This window comes from Agrilus planipennis, unplaced genomic scaffold (genome assembly GCF_000699045.2).
Source record: "Agrilus planipennis isolate EAB-ADULT unplaced genomic scaffold, Apla_2.0 scaffold63, whole genome shotgun sequence".
Lineage (NCBI taxonomy): Eukaryota > Metazoa > Arthropoda > Insecta > Coleoptera > Buprestidae > Agrilus > Agrilus planipennis.
The window spans coordinates 902,374-919,665 of NW_020439363.1; the positions used below are offsets into that span (position 1 = coordinate 902,374).

General features: G+C 29.6%; 3 protein-coding genes, 1 long non-coding RNA gene and 1 other non-coding gene across 8 annotated transcripts; 2 read left to right on the forward strand and 3 right to left on the reverse strand.

The window, feature by feature from the left end:
* Window positions 1-584: 584 nt before the first annotated feature.
* On the reverse strand, window positions 585-2,973 carry LOC112905762. 3 transcript variants are annotated; one of them, XR_003231995.1, is made up of 5 exons: window positions 2,005-2,968; window positions 1,812-1,937; window positions 1,342-1,622; window positions 693-935; window positions 585-623 (listed from the first exon to the last, which is right to left on the reverse strand). It is a non-coding gene; the product is annotated as an uncharacterized LOC112905762 (long non-coding RNA). The 3 variants fall into 3 exon arrangements; XR_003231994.1 differs by lacking the exon at window positions 585-623 and having other exon boundaries at window positions 630-935; window positions 2,005-2,148; window positions 2,589-2,973; XR_003231993.1 differs by lacking the exon at window positions 585-623 and having other exon boundaries at window positions 630-935; window positions 2,005-2,970.
* Window positions 2,974-5,236: 2,263 nt separating this feature from the next.
* Window positions 5,237-7,231, reverse strand: LOC108734161 (40S ribosomal protein S4). Its single transcript, XM_018465589.2, has 5 exons — window positions 7,123-7,231; window positions 6,666-6,924; window positions 6,513-6,610; window positions 5,878-6,179; window positions 5,237-5,398 (listed from the first exon to the last, which is right to left on the reverse strand). Exons 1-5 carry the CDS (start codon window positions 7,123-7,125, stop codon window positions 5,275-5,277), a joined length of 786 nt encoding a protein of 261 aa, XP_018321091.1. The 5' UTR covers window positions 7,126-7,231; the 3' UTR covers window positions 5,237-5,274.
* On the reverse strand, window positions 5,483-5,617 carry LOC112905772. The gene has a single exon (XR_003231998.1). It is a non-coding gene; the product is annotated as a small nucleolar RNA SNORA16B/SNORA16A family (small nucleolar RNA).
* Window positions 7,232-7,786: 555 nt separating the features above from the next.
* On the forward strand, window positions 7,787-11,926 carry LOC108734137 (akirin). The gene is made up of 4 exons (XM_025978818.1): window positions 7,787-8,237; window positions 8,610-8,764; window positions 8,837-8,993; window positions 9,725-11,926. Exons 1-4 carry the CDS (start codon window positions 8,030-8,032, stop codon window positions 9,733-9,735), a joined length of 531 nt encoding a protein of 176 aa, XP_025834603.1. The 5' UTR covers window positions 7,787-8,029; the 3' UTR covers window positions 9,736-11,926.
* Window positions 11,927-12,349: 423 nt separating this feature from the next.
* Window positions 12,350-17,266, forward strand: LOC108734151 (zinc finger and BTB domain-containing protein 24-like). Of its 2 annotated transcripts, XM_018465575.2 has the most exons (6): window positions 13,320-13,359; window positions 13,539-13,556; window positions 13,619-13,674; window positions 14,235-14,517; window positions 15,295-15,629; window positions 15,680-17,266. In XM_018465575.2, exons 4-6 carry the CDS (start codon window positions 14,249-14,251, stop codon window positions 17,128-17,130), a joined length of 2,055 nt encoding a protein of 684 aa, XP_018321077.1. In that variant the 5' UTR covers window positions 13,320-13,359; window positions 13,539-13,556; window positions 13,619-13,674; window positions 14,235-14,248; the 3' UTR covers window positions 17,131-17,266. The 2 variants fall into 2 exon arrangements, with proteins under 2 accessions (XP_018321076.1, XP_018321077.1); XM_018465574.2 differs by lacking the exons at window positions 13,539-13,556; window positions 13,619-13,674 and adding an exon at window positions 12,350-12,848 and having other exon boundaries at window positions 13,136-13,359.
* The last annotated feature ends 26 nt before the right edge of the window (window positions 17,267-17,292 follow it).

The window sequence follows — 17,292 nt, forward strand, 5'->3', positions numbered from 1 at the left end:
CAAATACTAATAGTTTTGGTAGAGAAGATCGGACAGATTTCGCCAAGGCAAGCTGGGCAGTCGCCTATTGCTCCTATTCCAGATAACCCACTGTACCCTGTCTGAAAGGAAGTAACGCTAGAGTAGACTCGCGAAAAGTGTATAAGACACTTTTAAGATCAACTAAATAGCTAAGCCCAAGGGAAGTCGTTCGGGGAGGCCCTCCCTAATTCCACAAGGGTGAGAAGAAACACACACGATAACGAAACGTTGAATCATGTAGAACTCGTAGGGTAAATGCAAAGCAATTTAGTAAGAATATGCAGTAAGCTAAGCGAAGAGGTAAGCAAGAGACATGTTAGACTACACTACAACTACTAAACGAGTTAGTGCTACTACTACACTACACAAAACTACTACTACATACAAAAAAAACAAATGAATCTAAAATCAACAATTACTTTAAATAAAAGGAACAAAAATAAGCATGCAAAATAAAAATTAAATCAAATAACTACAAAAAAAACATGCAAAATAAAAAATTAATTTGAATAAAATCAACTTAATGAATTCTACTAGATAGAGCATGCAAGATAAAGAACTATTTCAACTACGGGGTCATCTCTGTCTTCTCCAACGTCGATCTGAAACAGATACGGTAGCAAATTGATTAATAAAGAGCAATTAAAATTAATTATATCAAGTATTCTCACCTTAATCAACTGTAGATTGTAACATCCCAAACTTTGCAGGTGTAAAAAGCAAAACAAATCCGGCAAGAATACCATCCCAGAAAATTTGTTGTTTCCATGGAATTCAAGTTAATCTCCAGTTGCTCTCACACATCAGTTGAAAATTAACTTCATGATGTTGTTGACAAAGATGTAAACAGCTAATCACATTGGTTGTTTCAGTAGGACCAAGCTGAACTTTATTTCTTTCCCAATTGTTGAACACTGCAGAAATGAAGAAAAAACGTATTAATCACACTATTAATTACGGAAGGCATGAAACACCTAAACGAAAGAAATAATAAATTACACTCTCACATAAATAAGATATGAAATACAACAAAACATGCATCAAAACGCAAGTAAAATGACAGAATTATAAAATGGCGACAAGTGTCAATTTAAATCATAGCATAGATAAATGTTGCGAACTAATCATAGATGCATACAACGCCAATTTATGATGTAGACAATAGATAATTGTAAAAGAAATACCAAATATCACAGATCACGGTTAAGTATGTCTATGGTTAAGTTGCCGTTGATAATACATAAATGTCAGAAGGAAAACCATAGATGCTACAGATGACAAATTACTACGAATATAAAGTATAGTAAAACAATTGCTTACCTCGAGGATTATCGAAGGTGTTCGGGTTTTATTCCTAAGCGTTGACAGCAGAGAGTACCTCTAACAATAGATACTTTTGAAAGGAATAATGATACCATTGACAGTGAAATGAGCCACAGAGCAGAAGACACAACATCACATGCGCAACCTTAGAACAACCAACCATCAGTGTGAATTGGACCGCATGTTTCTTCTAAAAAACATTACAGGGGCTTCACTTCTCCAGGTTTCGAATCCTTCTTACTTGTCTCCTTGTTCATTTAAAGTGTTTAAATGATAACCTGTGGAAACAATTTAATGTTACTTTCATCTTAAATATTATGTATTAAAATATTAAGAACCATAACTACTATCAATAAAATTATAAAATATCAAACTTAATCATTGACAACTACAATTCAGAAGAGTAAAAAATTGTAGTAGTAATTATTGTCAAACTAACGAAATACAAGATTTAAAAATTCACAAACCATTTCATAAATACAACTGTCCTTTCCAAGTCCAAGAGAAGAAAGTATGAGTGGGGGGCTCTGTTTCTCCACGTTTCGACTCCTTTTGATTTACCTCCTCATGTTCTTTAATGTTTTAATGGAAACCTGTTGAAAATTTAATATTACTTATATGTTCACTAGGTTTTGTTATTTTATTATTAATGATAATTACCATTGTTAACATCTTATGTCCAATGAATTTTTCAATCAGCCCATTAGTGGCATTTTTTGGAAATAAAATAAGTCACACTGTTACAGACATTACATCTGTAGTAGTTTTGTCCATCAAATCCTAGGTTGTTATCTCACAGCAAGCCTGTATTAAAAAAAAAACGAGTTAAAACTCTAGAATAACGAGGCAAAAATGAAAATTTTTCTAATAGAAATAAAGAATTTTTGAAGGCAGAGTAATATTTTTGAGAAATATTTTACACATTTTGGCTATAAAACGAAGGCAATTTTTCGAGGCGTGGTCACATCGATACGAAAAATCTACAATCATCGCCTAAACCTGTTTTGAAAATTTAAAAATTTTAACAAAACTATAATTATTCGACCTCAAATAAACTAAGAGTTTATAAAAATTCACAGTAGATGAACGAACGGGCAAGATGCCAAGATGGACTCCCATGTTGAAGCACGAAGACATCGCGTCAAAAAAGATCTAAGCAACGGTAATCGAAACCCGTCAATCACGAAATAGAAACATATTCCACACAATCAAATGAAAATTGAATAAGGATTAGCGCTAAATACCTTCAGGCGTCGTCTCCCTTTATAGACAGCGTAAATCAACGGACAGCAAAAACGAGATACACTCATGCACTGCATACTGCTGTAAGGCTTGCAAGAATATTCTAAAGCTATGCCCGAAACGGTGATGACGTAGAAACGGTACGCAGAAGCATCATATTAGACCTCTGCGACGGTTATTATTATTTTCGTAAGAAATCGTTCGAACAACATGAGTCAAGAGATAACGATATAAGATAATACATTCAAACAGTTCCTTTCACCGTGTCTCTTTACCCCGCTTCCTCAGCTAGGTTAAAAGCAATTTCGTTTGAAGAATAAACGATAAAAACTCATAAAAGCAGACACGAATTCAGGAAAATATTTCCACTATTAAATTCAAACAGAATTTTTATTATTCATTTTCATTGAATTAATTCCGAATATAAATTAAAATTTGTAATTAAAATTCAAGAATAGTTAAGTATTTATACAGGGTGTTTCGCAACTGAACAACAAAAATGAAATGTTATATCAAAAAACTAGAATTCTAATTATAAATCAAAAAATAACTTTCTTCAGATAGAATTTCATTTAGATTTTCAGTTTTAAAAAATACTTTAATATTTTATTTAACAATTCATTTATTATTCTAAAGTAGAAAAAAAGGAAATACATTTCAATAAAAGTTATTTATAACTCAATCCTTCAGACATTTTATGGGACCACTTAAAACAATTAGTTTATGTTCAGCCAATTAACACTATTGAGCAATTAAACGATAGATTTTAAATTCAGTGCATACAATTCAGAACACTAAATTTACAATTTACAATGTAGTAGTTTGCGTTGCTATTTTTGAATATCTATTGTAGTATTCAACGACGTAATAACTTATATGTATTTGCTTTTTTTAAATTAGTATAAAATCACTGCTGATTGTTAAATAAAATAAAAAGTATTTTCTAAAACCGAATATCTCCTAAATTAAGCTCTATCTAAAATCACGTTATTTTGGCTGTTCAGGAAAATATTTAAAACATTGATTGGTAAAATAAACTTGTGCAGTTATTATTAATCTTGTGGAATTCATTCAAGACATTCACTTAAGCATAATAATTAAAAGTTTTAAACTAACTTCAACCTTCATAAGAAATATTAATTGTATTTAGAAACATCTAAAAATTTTTAGTCCGGACCTGTCGAACGAATTAAAGGTCACTTTTTCAAGTACAAAATTATAGAAACTAAACGTGTGTTTAGGCAACCCAACATACAGTTTAAATTTTTGAACGTTGGTAAACGAACAGGTAGATGTAAATAGTCATTTTAACATAATTGCAGAAAAAGGTGAACGTTATTGATTGATTTATGAATTTATAATTTTTATTTAGACATTGAAATTTCATTTTGCAAGTTAACTTATACTGTGTTATTCTGAGAAATTTGTTGGCTACAGTTTTTTCATATACGTAAATTAGTTGGTAAAAAAGTAACAAAAACACCCACGAATTTTATCTTTTTGTTTTAAAACAAAGTTTAAGTGTCTGTAATTGTTGTTGTTTCTTACCCTTTTAATTGTGTTATTCTGTAGTGCCAGAGAAGAGAGACGTCTCTCTTTTTTGGTAGTGCACACAAGGCAGTGTTTATTTGTTGAAAAATTTTGCTTAATTCGTCAGTTAATCATAACGGATATCGGTGATTAATGAATAAATTATATCAACTAGCTCTCGCTTGCTTTAGTTTTTATCCACCTAAGCGAATATTAAGTTTAAAAACGCAAACAAATAATTAATTTAATTTTAATAATTATACCAAAAAATCAATGTACAAACATTTTAAATATCAACCTAAATTATGATTATAAAGATAGAAAGTGTATAGATTAAAAAACAAAATACCTGTAAAAGAAAGACAAAAAAAAAACTAAACAACCATAAATAATAATTCTTTGGCAAAAATAAAGCAATACAGCGTATTTATATCATTTATTGATTAATCTCCGATATCAATTATTATTTCTTGATGAATTAAGCGAAAAATTTCAGCAAATGTTAGATTAAAAATGCGTTGTTATTTTGGTGAAGACGCAGAACATTACGAAATAATTTTACAGAAGTTTTGAAAATCGAAAATTTATATTAGAAGAGCTTATGAAACCAGACGATTTGCTCCACAAAATTTTTTGTTATCATTTAAAATTAAATAACAATTTGGTGGATAACTGTGATAGTGTTGAAATCTATAAAATTGTTATAATAATATGCGACTATTGGATGTGAGATGTCGCCAATGGTATGTGAAATACGAAGGGTGTACAATAATTCTTAACTGAAAGACAAAGACTAATTGGAAAGTTTTAACAGAAAGTACTTTTGTTTCATAAAATTAATTTACTGTAATAATTATTTAGACGACATTGAACTATCAATATTGGTTTCTCTAATTACTTTTGCTCAAGCAAATTAACAATTCACGTATTGCTATGCACTTTTGACAAAAAAAAAACGCTATGCGAGCAATAAATTACTACTATTAGGCAAAAATAAAGCTAACGAGAGCCTATTTATATCATTTATTACTTGATGAATTAAGAAAAATATTTCAGCAAATGTTCTATTTTGATTAGGTTAGACGTAGTTCTAGTTCCAAACACTAACGAATAAAAAAAAAACTGTTAAATTTTTTATTAAATTTTTCAATTAAACAACTAATGGGTTTTAGCAGCTAGTCGCTTGTCTCTTTCTTCTGCAATGGACAGCTTAACACCCTTTCCTCTTGGTAAAGAAACGAATGCTTTACTACCCTTGCCAATTATGAAAACGTTGTTTAATCTGAATGAGAATACAATTTTGTTAAAAATATAAAAAGCTAGGGTTAACAAAATTTCTTAAAGAACTTCTAAAAAATTATGAAATAATTGTTTTCTGCTTGGGTAATACTGATTGATTATATTTTATTCAACCAGTGACCATTACAGAAATTACTTTAGGCCATATTTTGACTGCAATATATTAATAAAATTTCATATCACAGCTTCGAAATGGCCATAATTTCCATTAGTTCTTCAGCAAACTGTATTTACTAACTGTTCTCTGTTTTTTCTTTAAGAGCTTTAATACCAGTTTTCAAACAATGTATCACTTGAAATTGTATTTCTTATAAAAATTGGTTCCTTGTTTTAATATTCAATTTTTACTTTTTATCCAAAAACAGTTCTAAGAACTAATTATTAGTTATAACAAAGGTGAATTGCAAGAAGAATAATCAATATTGTACTTGTCTTACAAAAACACTTTTTTACAATTCTTACCTAGTAGCAAACACATGACCATTTGCGTCCTTTATGTGAACAATATCAAAGGACCCTGGATGTCTTTCTCTATTAACAACTGTTCCAACTCTTCCCAAGTTACGGCCTCCTGTAATCATGCATAAGTTTCCAGAATCAAACTTAATGAAATCCAGGATCTTAGATGTGGCAATTTCTAATTGGATGGTGTCATTAACTTTAATGATTGGGTCTGGATAACGAATAGTTCTTCCATCATGAGTCACAAGGAAAGGAACACCTTTGGGGCCAGTTTGAACTTTCCTTACCTTACACAATTTGTACTAAAACAAAACACCAATTATCTATAGAACCATTTAGAGAATTCTGAAAATATAAAAAGCAATTGATCAGACTGAGTAAAAATAAATCATCTATAATGTTCATTAGGAATTCAAGGAAAATCTTAAAATTGTAACCTCAGATGAGTAAGGCAGTAATCATATAATATTCAATGAAATTTTAAAATTTTCACATTGAATATAACCTCAAACAATATTTTGATCATCCTAGGTTGAGACTACATGATAAGACAGATATTATTAATTCTTATCAGATTAAAATGGGAAACACTGATTTACATCTAAGTGAAAATTCAGACAAATCAATTTAAATACCTTAGCTTCCTCAGCTGTAATACGATGAATAGTAAAACGGCCTTTTACATCATAAATTAGTCGAAAGTACTCTCCAGTTTTCTCAATTGTTATTACATCTATAAAAGAATCAACAAATAAACAAATTTCTAGTCAAACAGTTGTAGACCCTACCCATAAAACCAGCTGGATAATTAGGATCTGTCCTCACTTTTCCATCAACTTTAATTAACCTTTGCATAACAATCTTAGTCACTTCTGAATTTGTTAAAGCATATTTAAGACGATTTCTTAAAAATATGACCAATGGCAGCGATTCCCTTAACTTGTGTGGACCTGCTGATGGACGAGGGGCAAAAACTCCTCCAAGTTTGTCCAACATCCATGCCTTAGGTGCATTTAAACGTTTCAAATGTTTCTTTGGCCCACGCGCCTAAAAAATAAAATGCTGTTATTTGAAGACCAGATCTTCATGAACACCAAGATGGAAAAATCTGTCAAAACAATATTGGTTGTAAACTATTCTGCTTGTAATTATAGATTTAATGCATATAATCTGAACAAACTGTCCACATCACATTTTACCGATGATTTAAGATAAATCAATTTGTAAATATTAAAATATACCCACCATGTTGCCTACAAACCACACAAAGAATGTCTTTAGGTTATGTTATTCCTGTTTCTAACTTCACTACGTTTCTGATTGATTGACCAGAAGTTGATTGACTTACGATTAGATGTATTCCATCAGTTTCAAATGCAAATGACTCACTTTGAATGACATACAAATATTAAAAAAGAATATTTGGGCAATTTGGATAAGTATTTATTTGGATTGAATAACTGTTAATTGTAAAGTAAATATAACTTTTTAACATTTTTTTTATATGATATCATAACACAATCAGTATTAATATAATTTTTTCCTACTCTTAGTTTCATTTGAGATTTAGAAAATATTATTTTATTCTATAGAATAGTGTATACATTTTTAAAAATATTTTATACAAAACACATAACAATTCAAAAATTATAACAATTAGCATTGTTGTTAATATACAACTTATCTGTAATTGTCAATTTTATTTATTTGTTTTAAGAATGAATAAAATTTAGAAAATACAGAAATTTATGTAATTATTAATTTTTAATTTAGATTATAAACAAGTGCTGTATTGCATCAGTATTTATGAATGAGTCTTATTTATACGCTCGGCAAAATTCGAATGGTTCAGACTGTAATCGGCACTATTCGTAAATAAAGGAAGGGGGGATAACAATTGCTAGTAAATTTTCACCTTCGCAACCAAATTCATACAACTTGTGTTGTTCAGGTCTAGTCGCCATATTGATATTTTAGTCTTCGTTGCACGAAAATATTTAGAACTCCTGTTCCTTTGTAATACCAATATTAGCGACAAACCTTTTAGGACACCGTTTTCAGTTAAACGAACTTTTGTTTCTGACTTTCAAAGTTTGAAAAGTGAGGTGACGGTTGCTTTGTTTGAGACGTTCATCGTCTGTCTAAATTAAAAATGGCGTGTGCTACACTTAAAAGATCTTTGGATTGGGAGCCTGTTTTGGGGGCAAGGCCGGCCAAAAGAAGACGATGTATCCCCTTTTGTGCAAGTCCTCAACATCATAAAGATCGAGCTGACTCGTCAAGACATTCCAGTCCCAGCTCGTCGGCTGTATCACCTGTATCTGCCTTTCCAGACGTTGTTAGCCAAAAGCTTACTCCAGGTAAGAAACAACTTATAAAGCTCAATAAATTTATTGTTAAATTTATAACGTTGTAGTTACAATTCATTGTTAATGGGTCCCAATAATGCACACCTTAAATTTTATCATAAATCAATGTTTGAAAATCATCAACTGATAAATAACCTCTTGCCTCCATATTATAGTTTTGGTTTTAATTACTGAATTAATTAATTTTAACATGTATTAATATTTACATTAGAAGGTAATGTTTAATATTAGTTTTATAAGTATTTAATTCTTTTTAAATTTTATTGCCAAAATAGCTATTTATTAAAATAACTTTTAGCCTAGTTAATCAAATTTAACCATGTTTAAGTGTCAGTTGAAGTTATTTTTTATGCGTGTCCTCAGAGTACATGGCAGCAAGTATCAAAGCAGAACTGAAAAGACTGCAGAGGCGTAAACAGCTTCAATTCAGCTGTGATAATTCTGATGGCAGTAGTTCTGGGGGAGAGACATCTGAGTCAAATTCTCGTCCAGAGAAACCTTTATTTACTTTTAAGCAGGTAAATAAAAAATCAGTTTGTTAAAATGGCAATTGTTTATATTGTTATTACTTTTGTAATATGTTTGTTTAGGTTGGTCTTATATGCGAAAGGATGATAAGGGAAAGAGAAAATGAAATTAGGCAGGAATATGACAGTGTTTTAACAGCAAAACTTGCAGAACAATATGATGCATTTGTCAGATTTACATATGATCAAATACAGAAAAACTATCAGGCTGCTCCAAGCTGTAAGTATTGTTTTTCATTACATTTGTGAAATTTAGTAGATCATTTTGAAAATGTTCAAATTATGTACTTATAAAAAAAAGTGGTTGAATATTAATTTTTGGCCATGTTAATTTTATTGGCTTGCTTGTTATTGATATTTATCCAAATTTTGCTCTCTAAACTTGAGACAAATTATAAGTTGTTTTAAATACAAATTGATTTTAATTTGGGTTATAATTGTCAGAATAAAATTTAAATATAGGTTTAAAGGCAAAATAAAGTAATGAAAGCTTGAAAGAATAAAGCACCTTTTATTACAGTATAAACTTTGGTTAATAGCTAAATAAAACATAATTTTAATTTAGTTTTTGTTAGTTTATTTTATGGTTTTGTTATCTTATACTCCCTTTTTTACTCTACACCTATAAATAGAAATGATATGGAACATACTGGAATTCAATATTAAGTCTTTCAAGAATGATAAAAGAAATAATTTAAATTTTTTAAATTTCTTATTTTAGTGAGTTTTATTGAAGGTGTACCTTCTATGGAACTTGTGAAAGGATGAACTTTAAATTTGTTCCATATTATCTTTCTCCATTTTCCATTCCCCAAAAAAGGTCTTAAGTTTAATTTAATTAATAATCATCAGAATTGACCTGATTAATTTAATCAAAGTTCCCAAAATTTTAATTTATGAATATTTTTTTTCCAATCAATTTAATTTAATTGGAATTAATTCTAATTTCAGACTTGTCGTAAAATCAACACTGAGTTGTAACAGCTGTTTTCTGACTCACTAGCCACTACATATACCATTTGTTATAGGTATTTCATATACAAGAATATATACTACTATTATTATATTTATCTCCCCATGCAGAAATGCCGGCCTTACCCCAAAAAAAAAAAAACAATTCTGCCGACAATTGTATATATACATGTAATGTCTTATTATTGGAATTAAAAAATTATTACAGATTAATATGTACATAAATACAGTGTCTTATTTCGTTTCATTACTTTTTTATTTAAAAATCACTTATCCTTATGTTTCTGTGTACTTTTATGATGGTTATATTATATGTATACATTGACAACTTTTGATGCTTGTCAATTAATTAACGTTTTAATTTTAATGGGTCAATTTGTTATTATATAGATGTACGTATTAATTAGAATCGTACAACGGTGGTTTATAAATGTGGCGATAAATAAAAGAAATCTTATATAAAAACATAGGCTTTCGTAGCCGAAACCCATAGTAGAATTAACATAGGGGCGTATCAGGTGTTGTTGAAATCAACGTTTTGTCGGCAACTGCGGCTGATAGTGGATACCGCGTAATTCAGTTTGACAAGTTGATATCATTATTAGATGAAGTTCACAATATTACCTGTATTTGTTTCAATAAATGCTGCTTAACACCAGCAATTCAATAATTGCTGGTGTTAAGCAGCATCCAGTTAACAAGTACAAACAGCAGAGTAAACCTCAACTGAAGAAGTTTGCTATTTTGTGGTAAGATTCAATAATGTTTGACACGATCCTTTTCTAATAAAGATATCGACTTTTAAAATTAAATACACAGCACAGCGGATGTAACCGTTCATTTCGACCACGGCATATACGCCCTAATCTTAGTTGTACCAAAAGAAATCCTGTTGATAAGAACGAACAACTTTTGACAGGATTTAAGATGTAATTGACTGAAAAGTAACTGTTTGTTATTTTGTTATTTAATTTTGAAGCTGATACAGTTTTTGATGGTATTTATTCTAAATGGGATATATTATACAGTTACAAATGAAATTGATTCTAATATGCTTTTGTAATAATTTAGGAAAGTATTTTGCGATATATTTATTATTAATAAGGAACCAGCCAATTCAATGCAATTAAATAATTAAGTTAATACAAAAGACAGTTAGTAGATTTTGTACCCAAATATGTAATTAAAACAAAATGACATTGATTTTTCCAATAAAATTGCGTTTAATTGGCTCATTTGCGGAATTAGAAATAAGTTCATTACGAAAATTGTGAATAGAATAAAATTTTTCAATCAATTTAAAACGAAACGTTTTTTAGAAAGTGTGTCGTCTTCGAAAAAAATTTTTTTTTGCCATTCAGACATGTAAAAATTGTTGCCATTGTAGTATTACAGAGGCTGTATTTAATTCTTTCTTTGTGTATTGTAATTCTAGATACGTGAAAAACTGTTATTTCAATTTTCGTTAATTGATGGGTAGCATTTACCAGTCTTCTTACAATTTTGAAATAATTTCTCTGGTTTTGTACTTTAATAATGAAAAACCCTGATCTTTTGCATTGTAAACGTGCAAACATTTATATTAGCAAACTATTGATTATTGGTAAATGCTATTTTTTTTTGTCATATTTGTGACCATAAAAATAATGGAATCTTTCCATTTACATGTAAATTTATATAAAAATGCCTTTGCTACCAAGAGTAGTCTGAATTGATACTAAAAGAAAATTCATTCGTTTATTTTTATTTTAAAAATTCGAGTAAATATTTAGGATTAAGTGAAACGTAATTTATACATATTATTATATAATACTTATTTTCAAGTAGTGTAAGACTTGTTCCAGAAGAAGAAAAAGATGCCCTTTCGTTTTTCCCTTAATTTTTTTACACATAAAACTTAAGATTTTTGGTAATAGCTTATAATAGTAATAATAGTTGTGTTGTTGTTTACTATTTAGCAGAATTAATTTAAAATAAATTAGTTGCTATTTATTGTGCAAGTGGCCTGTATAGTAAAGTAGCTTTATTGGTGCATGAGAATTGTTGATATTGAAAACAACTTTGTTAATTTTCTTTCGCTGATACTAAGCTAGGGAAACTTCAAACAACTTTGATAGTAAGTTAATATTACTAGTTTACTTTTTAAGTTTGGATTTTTTTCTTTAAAATACATATATGAAACAAAAAACGTGTCTTATTGTATTATCCAACTCAAAGTTACTAAGGATTGCTTTACAGATAGCGTTTCTTTAAGAACCATTGTTCTTATTTAAACGTCACTTTCCTTAAATTAAAAAAAAAATACTTTCTGCTACATATTTGAAAATACCGCGATTTATAATACATAATGTAGCCACTACCACACATACTTTCGTAACTAATGTGGCTATGGTATCACTATAAAAGTTCACTGCTAGATTTTCCTTATTTTACACTCTGCTGAATTGTATATTTCTTTTCCAATGATTACACATGACTATATTTTACTTAAATTATTTTAATTATTATTGAATTCCAAAATAATCGCAATAGCTCTAATTTTAGATGCATATTGCACACAGAATCTTTAGCCACTATGAAATAGTAAGTGTTATTCAATGGTAACAATGTCAAAGTTCTGAACGTAATTAATATATTCTTTAAAACTATTTTTTATTTGTATATTTGAACCATTTACTGTTTTGTATTTTTATTTAGAATTAACTTATTTAATGTGAATTTTGTTACACATTCTATCATAGTGTTGCTTCAAATGATAAAAGTGGAAAATATGACTTGGTGACGTTAAGGAAAAAAGTTAACCGCGATGCTTCTGATCAAAAATAATGTGAGATGGTATTTTTATAACATCCTATGTACATATAATAGCAAAGGCCAAAGAAGGAATTTATTCATTGATAATGGCGAATACAGAAGAAATAGAAAATGTGGTTTTTATTACAAATGATCCATCAAATTCTAGTAATGATAATTTAGATTATAACTTTAGCAACATTTACGAACAAGTGCCAGTAATTAGTTACAGTCGTCTTTCTGAAGAAAAGGAACCACCTGAACATTCTACTTACATTGGAAAGTTAAATGAACATGATGAAAATGCAGGGTAAGTACTAGTCTACTAGTTTTAGCTTAACCATATATGGAAAAGAAATAAAATACTTTATGATACACTTCTAAACAAATTGTATAATAATTCTTGGATTTTATTAATAATTGTTTGTAACATTTTTATTATTGTCTATTTATTGACAATAACTATTGGTAGCCTCAGTTTTTGTTTATTTTCGTGCTTGTAAATAAAGCAAATATTTATCTATTACAAATACTTGTAGTAGTGAGTATTCTAAAGGTTGTAATAATGCAATAATCCTTTCTATGTTTATATTGCAGATATATTCATCATACCATATCACCTGACAGGATATATATGCACATTCATCCAGGCAGCTCAGGGAATATGCCTGATGAACCATCATATGCCACACTCACCATAACTAGCACAGATCCTGAAACCAAAGAAACCCGAGTTAATCGATTTCATTGTGAATTTGATGGCTGTACAAGAACATATAGTACAGTTGGAAATCTTAGAACTCATATGAAAACACATAAAGGTATGTTTATTTGAAATTGTTTTTTATAATCTAGTAGGTACTATATGTATAAATAGGCACTAAATTTCATTAGTATGGTAGACTGTATCAGTTTTGCAATAGTGGCTTTATTTGGAATTAAAATAATTTGCAAAATAGTTTAAAACACTAGAAAGTAAAATGTGTTCTTTAATTTCCAGTTAGATACAATTTATTATGTAAGTATATATAATTATGTAATAATAGTTTTGTTATTTGAGTAATGTTTATAATATTTAAGAATGGTATAATATGCTGATGGATAAATATGTATATTGCTTTAAGGAGAAATTGAAGGTACTGTAACTTTAAGTGTTAATCATTTTATAATTTTAGAAATTCATATTTATTCACATACATTTATCGAATTATTTTATATTTAGTTGCAATAATTACTTATTGGAAAAAAAATATTTTTTTATGGAATAATAGAATTATGATTCTGAGCTAAAGGGAACTAAATGAACGGTTTTATGGAATTTTACATTCAAACATGAATGATTAACATTATCAGAAGAAAATTTTGCTATAACTATGAAGTTTTTATTTTTCTTTTTTACTTTCATATGTAGTCGCATAGCCACCTCATCTCATTATTATTTAAGAAATATTTTCAATTAAAACTGTATATAATATGTATCTTGTTTTTGATGAGGCTTGGCACTATTGTTTAATTATTGAAAATAAGGAGAAAAAATGTCGAACATGTTAATAATATTCTTTTATTAATTCCATAAATTAGAGATGATTATCTCTTATTTTTGTTTAGCTAGTTTCATCATAAAAAGTAAATGTTAGGAATTTATTAGAATAGCCTTTGCAATAGTAGCAAAGTCAAATTAATAAATTTATTATAGGTGAATATAGATTTATGTGCAAAGAGCCGAGTTGTGGTAAGGCTTTTTTGACATCGTATAGTCTAAAAATTCACGTAAGAGTACACACCAAAGTAAAACCGTTTGAATGTAGTCATGACGGTTGCGAGAAGGCTTTCAACACCCTGTACAGGCTTAGGGCACACCAACGTTTACACAACGGCACTACGTTTAATTGTGAGTCTGATGGATGCATGAAGTTCTTCACTACTCTAAGTGATCTTAAGAAACACATCCGTACCCATACTCGTGAACGACCCTATAAGTGAGTGGTTCAGCCACACGCTGCTGGTGCTGCAAAAATGCTTCTGTGTTGATGTCGATGCATGATGAACTTAACAAAATAGCTCATGTCGCTTCATTTTGTGTTTTGAAAGGAATGTCTCATTTTTAATAAATTTCTAAACAAGCCAAAAGACAGAATCGTAAAAGTCATAGTCATGGTAAGAGTATGTGATTTATCTCTGTATGTGCAGGTCTTGCATCTTTTTTCATGAAACCTATTACTATAAGCACATATTTATTACCAAGGTATATACTACAATATAAAAAAAATATTTTCGTTTTAAATTTTTTAATTTTTTAAACATTTGGTAAACAATTGACGTTGAATGAGCTTCAACAAAGAATCACGTATTGTAAGTATTATTGACGCACCTAAGGGAAAATTGCGAATAAAATTACTCGGCCAGAACTTTCTAGTTCTTATTATTTAATAATAAAAAGAGATATTTTTTATTGTATTAGAAAAGTATTAAAGAGGAATATAACATGGGCTTATTAAGTACTTTGCTTTAATTGTAGACTGACATTTTTTCATTGAATGTCTGCTTTTTACAAAGTGTTTTGTAAATGTTTTACGTCCTTCATTTCTAACATTGATTTTTCCATGTCATATTATAAGGGATGAACAAAGTTCATTTGTATAATGAATGTTATGTTTATTTTCGGTTAACGGGAAACGTTGCATGATTTTTTCAGTGTTCATAAATCTGTTACGGAAATCAATTGATATTTTAAATGTAACTTTTATATTTTGCAGGTGTGATGAAAATGGATGTGGAAAGGCTTTTGTTGCAAGTCATCATTTGAAAACTCATCGTAGAACGCATAGTGGCGAAAGACCATATGCATGTGCTGAGAACAATTGTACAAAGGCATTTTCTACTCCTCATAGTCTTAAATCTCATGTAAAGATTCATCAGCGAGCTCAGGAGCGGGGGCCCGGGGATAATTCTACATCTAGGGAGGATAAAGAGAATAATTGTTCAGCTACTACAGTTAGTGAAAATAATAATTTATGTTCATTGCCAAATAGCAATTTGCAATCATCAAGTTCAAAATGGATTGAAAATGTGAAATCTAAAACTAATGAAGGTAATTAATTTTAAGTAACTTAATAAAAAATAAAAATTGCATTTTTTTAGGTTGTATTGAGAATAATACCAAAAAAAATAGCACTGTGACATCTTCTGAAGAAAACAGTTCATTTTCTCAAGATTTAAGTATTCTCAAAGACTCTTTAGATTCTCTGTTGAATTCAAGTGATCTACAAAATATTTCTGTTTCACCAATTACATCAGACAACTTTAGTTCTGGCCAAATTCAAAATCAGTTTACAGAAATGCATCAGCAGGAATCATCTAATAACGTGTTTGTTAGTGATTTACTTAAACATTATGCTACCGTTCAAACCATTGAACCAGTCAATACTCAATTGTCTTTTAATATTGGCACTGAAAATACTGAAAAAACTGAAACCTTGGCAAATCTCGAAATTGGCTTAGAAGAAAGTTCAGTTAAAACAGAAATCCAAAATAGTGGCATTGAGATCTACAATTTGAATGCAAACAAGAACAGTAATGAACTAAAAGAAACGACTAATTTGGACTTGAGTATCTTAACCACAGACAGTCAGGAATTACTTAAAGACATCTTTAATATAACAGCTAAAGACGTTCAAAACGAGTTCTGTAATGGTACAACTTCTGACAGTGCTCCTTCCATGTCTGTAGCAGGAGGTATTCAAGTAGATAGTCTTCTGAATCGTCAGTGTTCCATGGAAATCCAAGACATCGATCTGGTGGATTTAAATAAGCAAATTTACACTCCAGAAGCACTGGAAATGTCGTTGGCTTGTGAAGAAGAAATGCCCTCTGATTGGATTGATGTAATGGACCTGGCCGTTGGTAACGGACTTAACATTTTTGAGCACAACGCTGTTAATGACAATCAAATAACAGCTTTACCCACTGCTATACCCACGTACGTTAATCTGGAAGTTCCTCAACAAAATGTCACTTTGAACGAGTTAACATCTGCAAAGAAGTCTCAAGATAAAAGTAATAATAGTCAGTATATCAGTATGGTTCATTCGAGCCCTCAATTCTTCACTAATAATAATTTTCCTGAAGAAAATACTCCCAATAAAAATGCAGATGTCCTCAAAGATTTGACGGCCGATGCTGATATTTGCAAATGCGTGGATTGCAAATGTGATACTAATAATTGCTGTCACGAAGGAGGGGCTAATTTATGCTTTTCTCCTTCGTCCATGTCGTCTGGTAAATCTCTACCTTCTGTATCTTCTTCATCATTCTCTCCTGTTAGTTCCTCGAAACAAAATCCTTCTTCATTACCTCCCTTGCCCATTAGTTGTTGTAAAAAAGATGTATCCGAATTATGCGCAGCACAAGTTGGTACAGTGAATAATTGTACAAAAGATTCGAAAGGAGATTGCCCAAAGGAATGCTGTATAGTTGTTTGTTTGAGTTCGTTTGACGAACTTAAACAGATAATTGGGGTTTCTAATGGATTTGATAATTTTTCGAAAATTTCGTACGGTTGTGTTGAAGTACCCGCAATTAATAATGCTTAGAAAAATTAAAATTCAATTATTTCTGAAGTTTACTAGAAATTTTTGTATCTTGTGTACAACAGAATTTATTTTGTTTCAGTCTAGGCCTTAATTTAAATATTTTAAAATTATATGGACCTAAGAAATTTTATTGACGGATGTTTTAATTTACCAAAAATTCTT

Excerpts from the sequence above, each read along its gene's own strand:
- LOC108734161 (XM_018465589.2), bottom strand. Across the intron at positions 6,180-6,512 it reads TTACAGCTGAGGAAGCTAAG|TACAAATTGTGTAAGGTAAG; the intron begins GTATTTAAATTG and ends GTTTTGTTTTAG. Across the intron at positions 5,399-5,877 it reads GGTCATGTGTTTGCTACTAG|ATTAAACAACGTTTTCATAA; the intron begins GTAAGAATTGTA and ends ATTCTCATTCAG.
- LOC108734151 (XM_018465574.2), top strand. The coding sequence starts at position 12,646 with ATGGCGAATACAGAAGAAATAGAAAATGTGGTTTTTATTACAAATGAT. Across the intron at positions 12,849-13,135 it reads GAACATGATGAAAATGCAGG|ATATATTCATCATACCATAT; the intron begins GTAAGTACTAGT and ends TTTATATTGCAG. Across the intron at positions 14,518-15,294 it reads ACTCGTGAACGACCCTATAA|GTGTGATGAAAATGGATGTG; the intron begins GTGAGTGGTTCA and ends TATATTTTGCAG.
- LOC108734137 (XM_025978818.1), top strand. The coding sequence starts at position 8,030 with ATGGCGTGTGCTACACTTAAAAGATCTTTGGATTGGGAGCCTGTTTTG. Across the intron at positions 8,238-8,609 it reads TAGCCAAAAGCTTACTCCAG|AGTACATGGCAGCAAGTATC; the intron begins GTAAGAAACAAC and ends GCGTGTCCTCAG. Across the intron at positions 8,765-8,836 it reads CTTTATTTACTTTTAAGCAG|GTTGGTCTTATATGCGAAAG; the intron begins GTAAATAAAAAA and ends ATGTTTGTTTAG.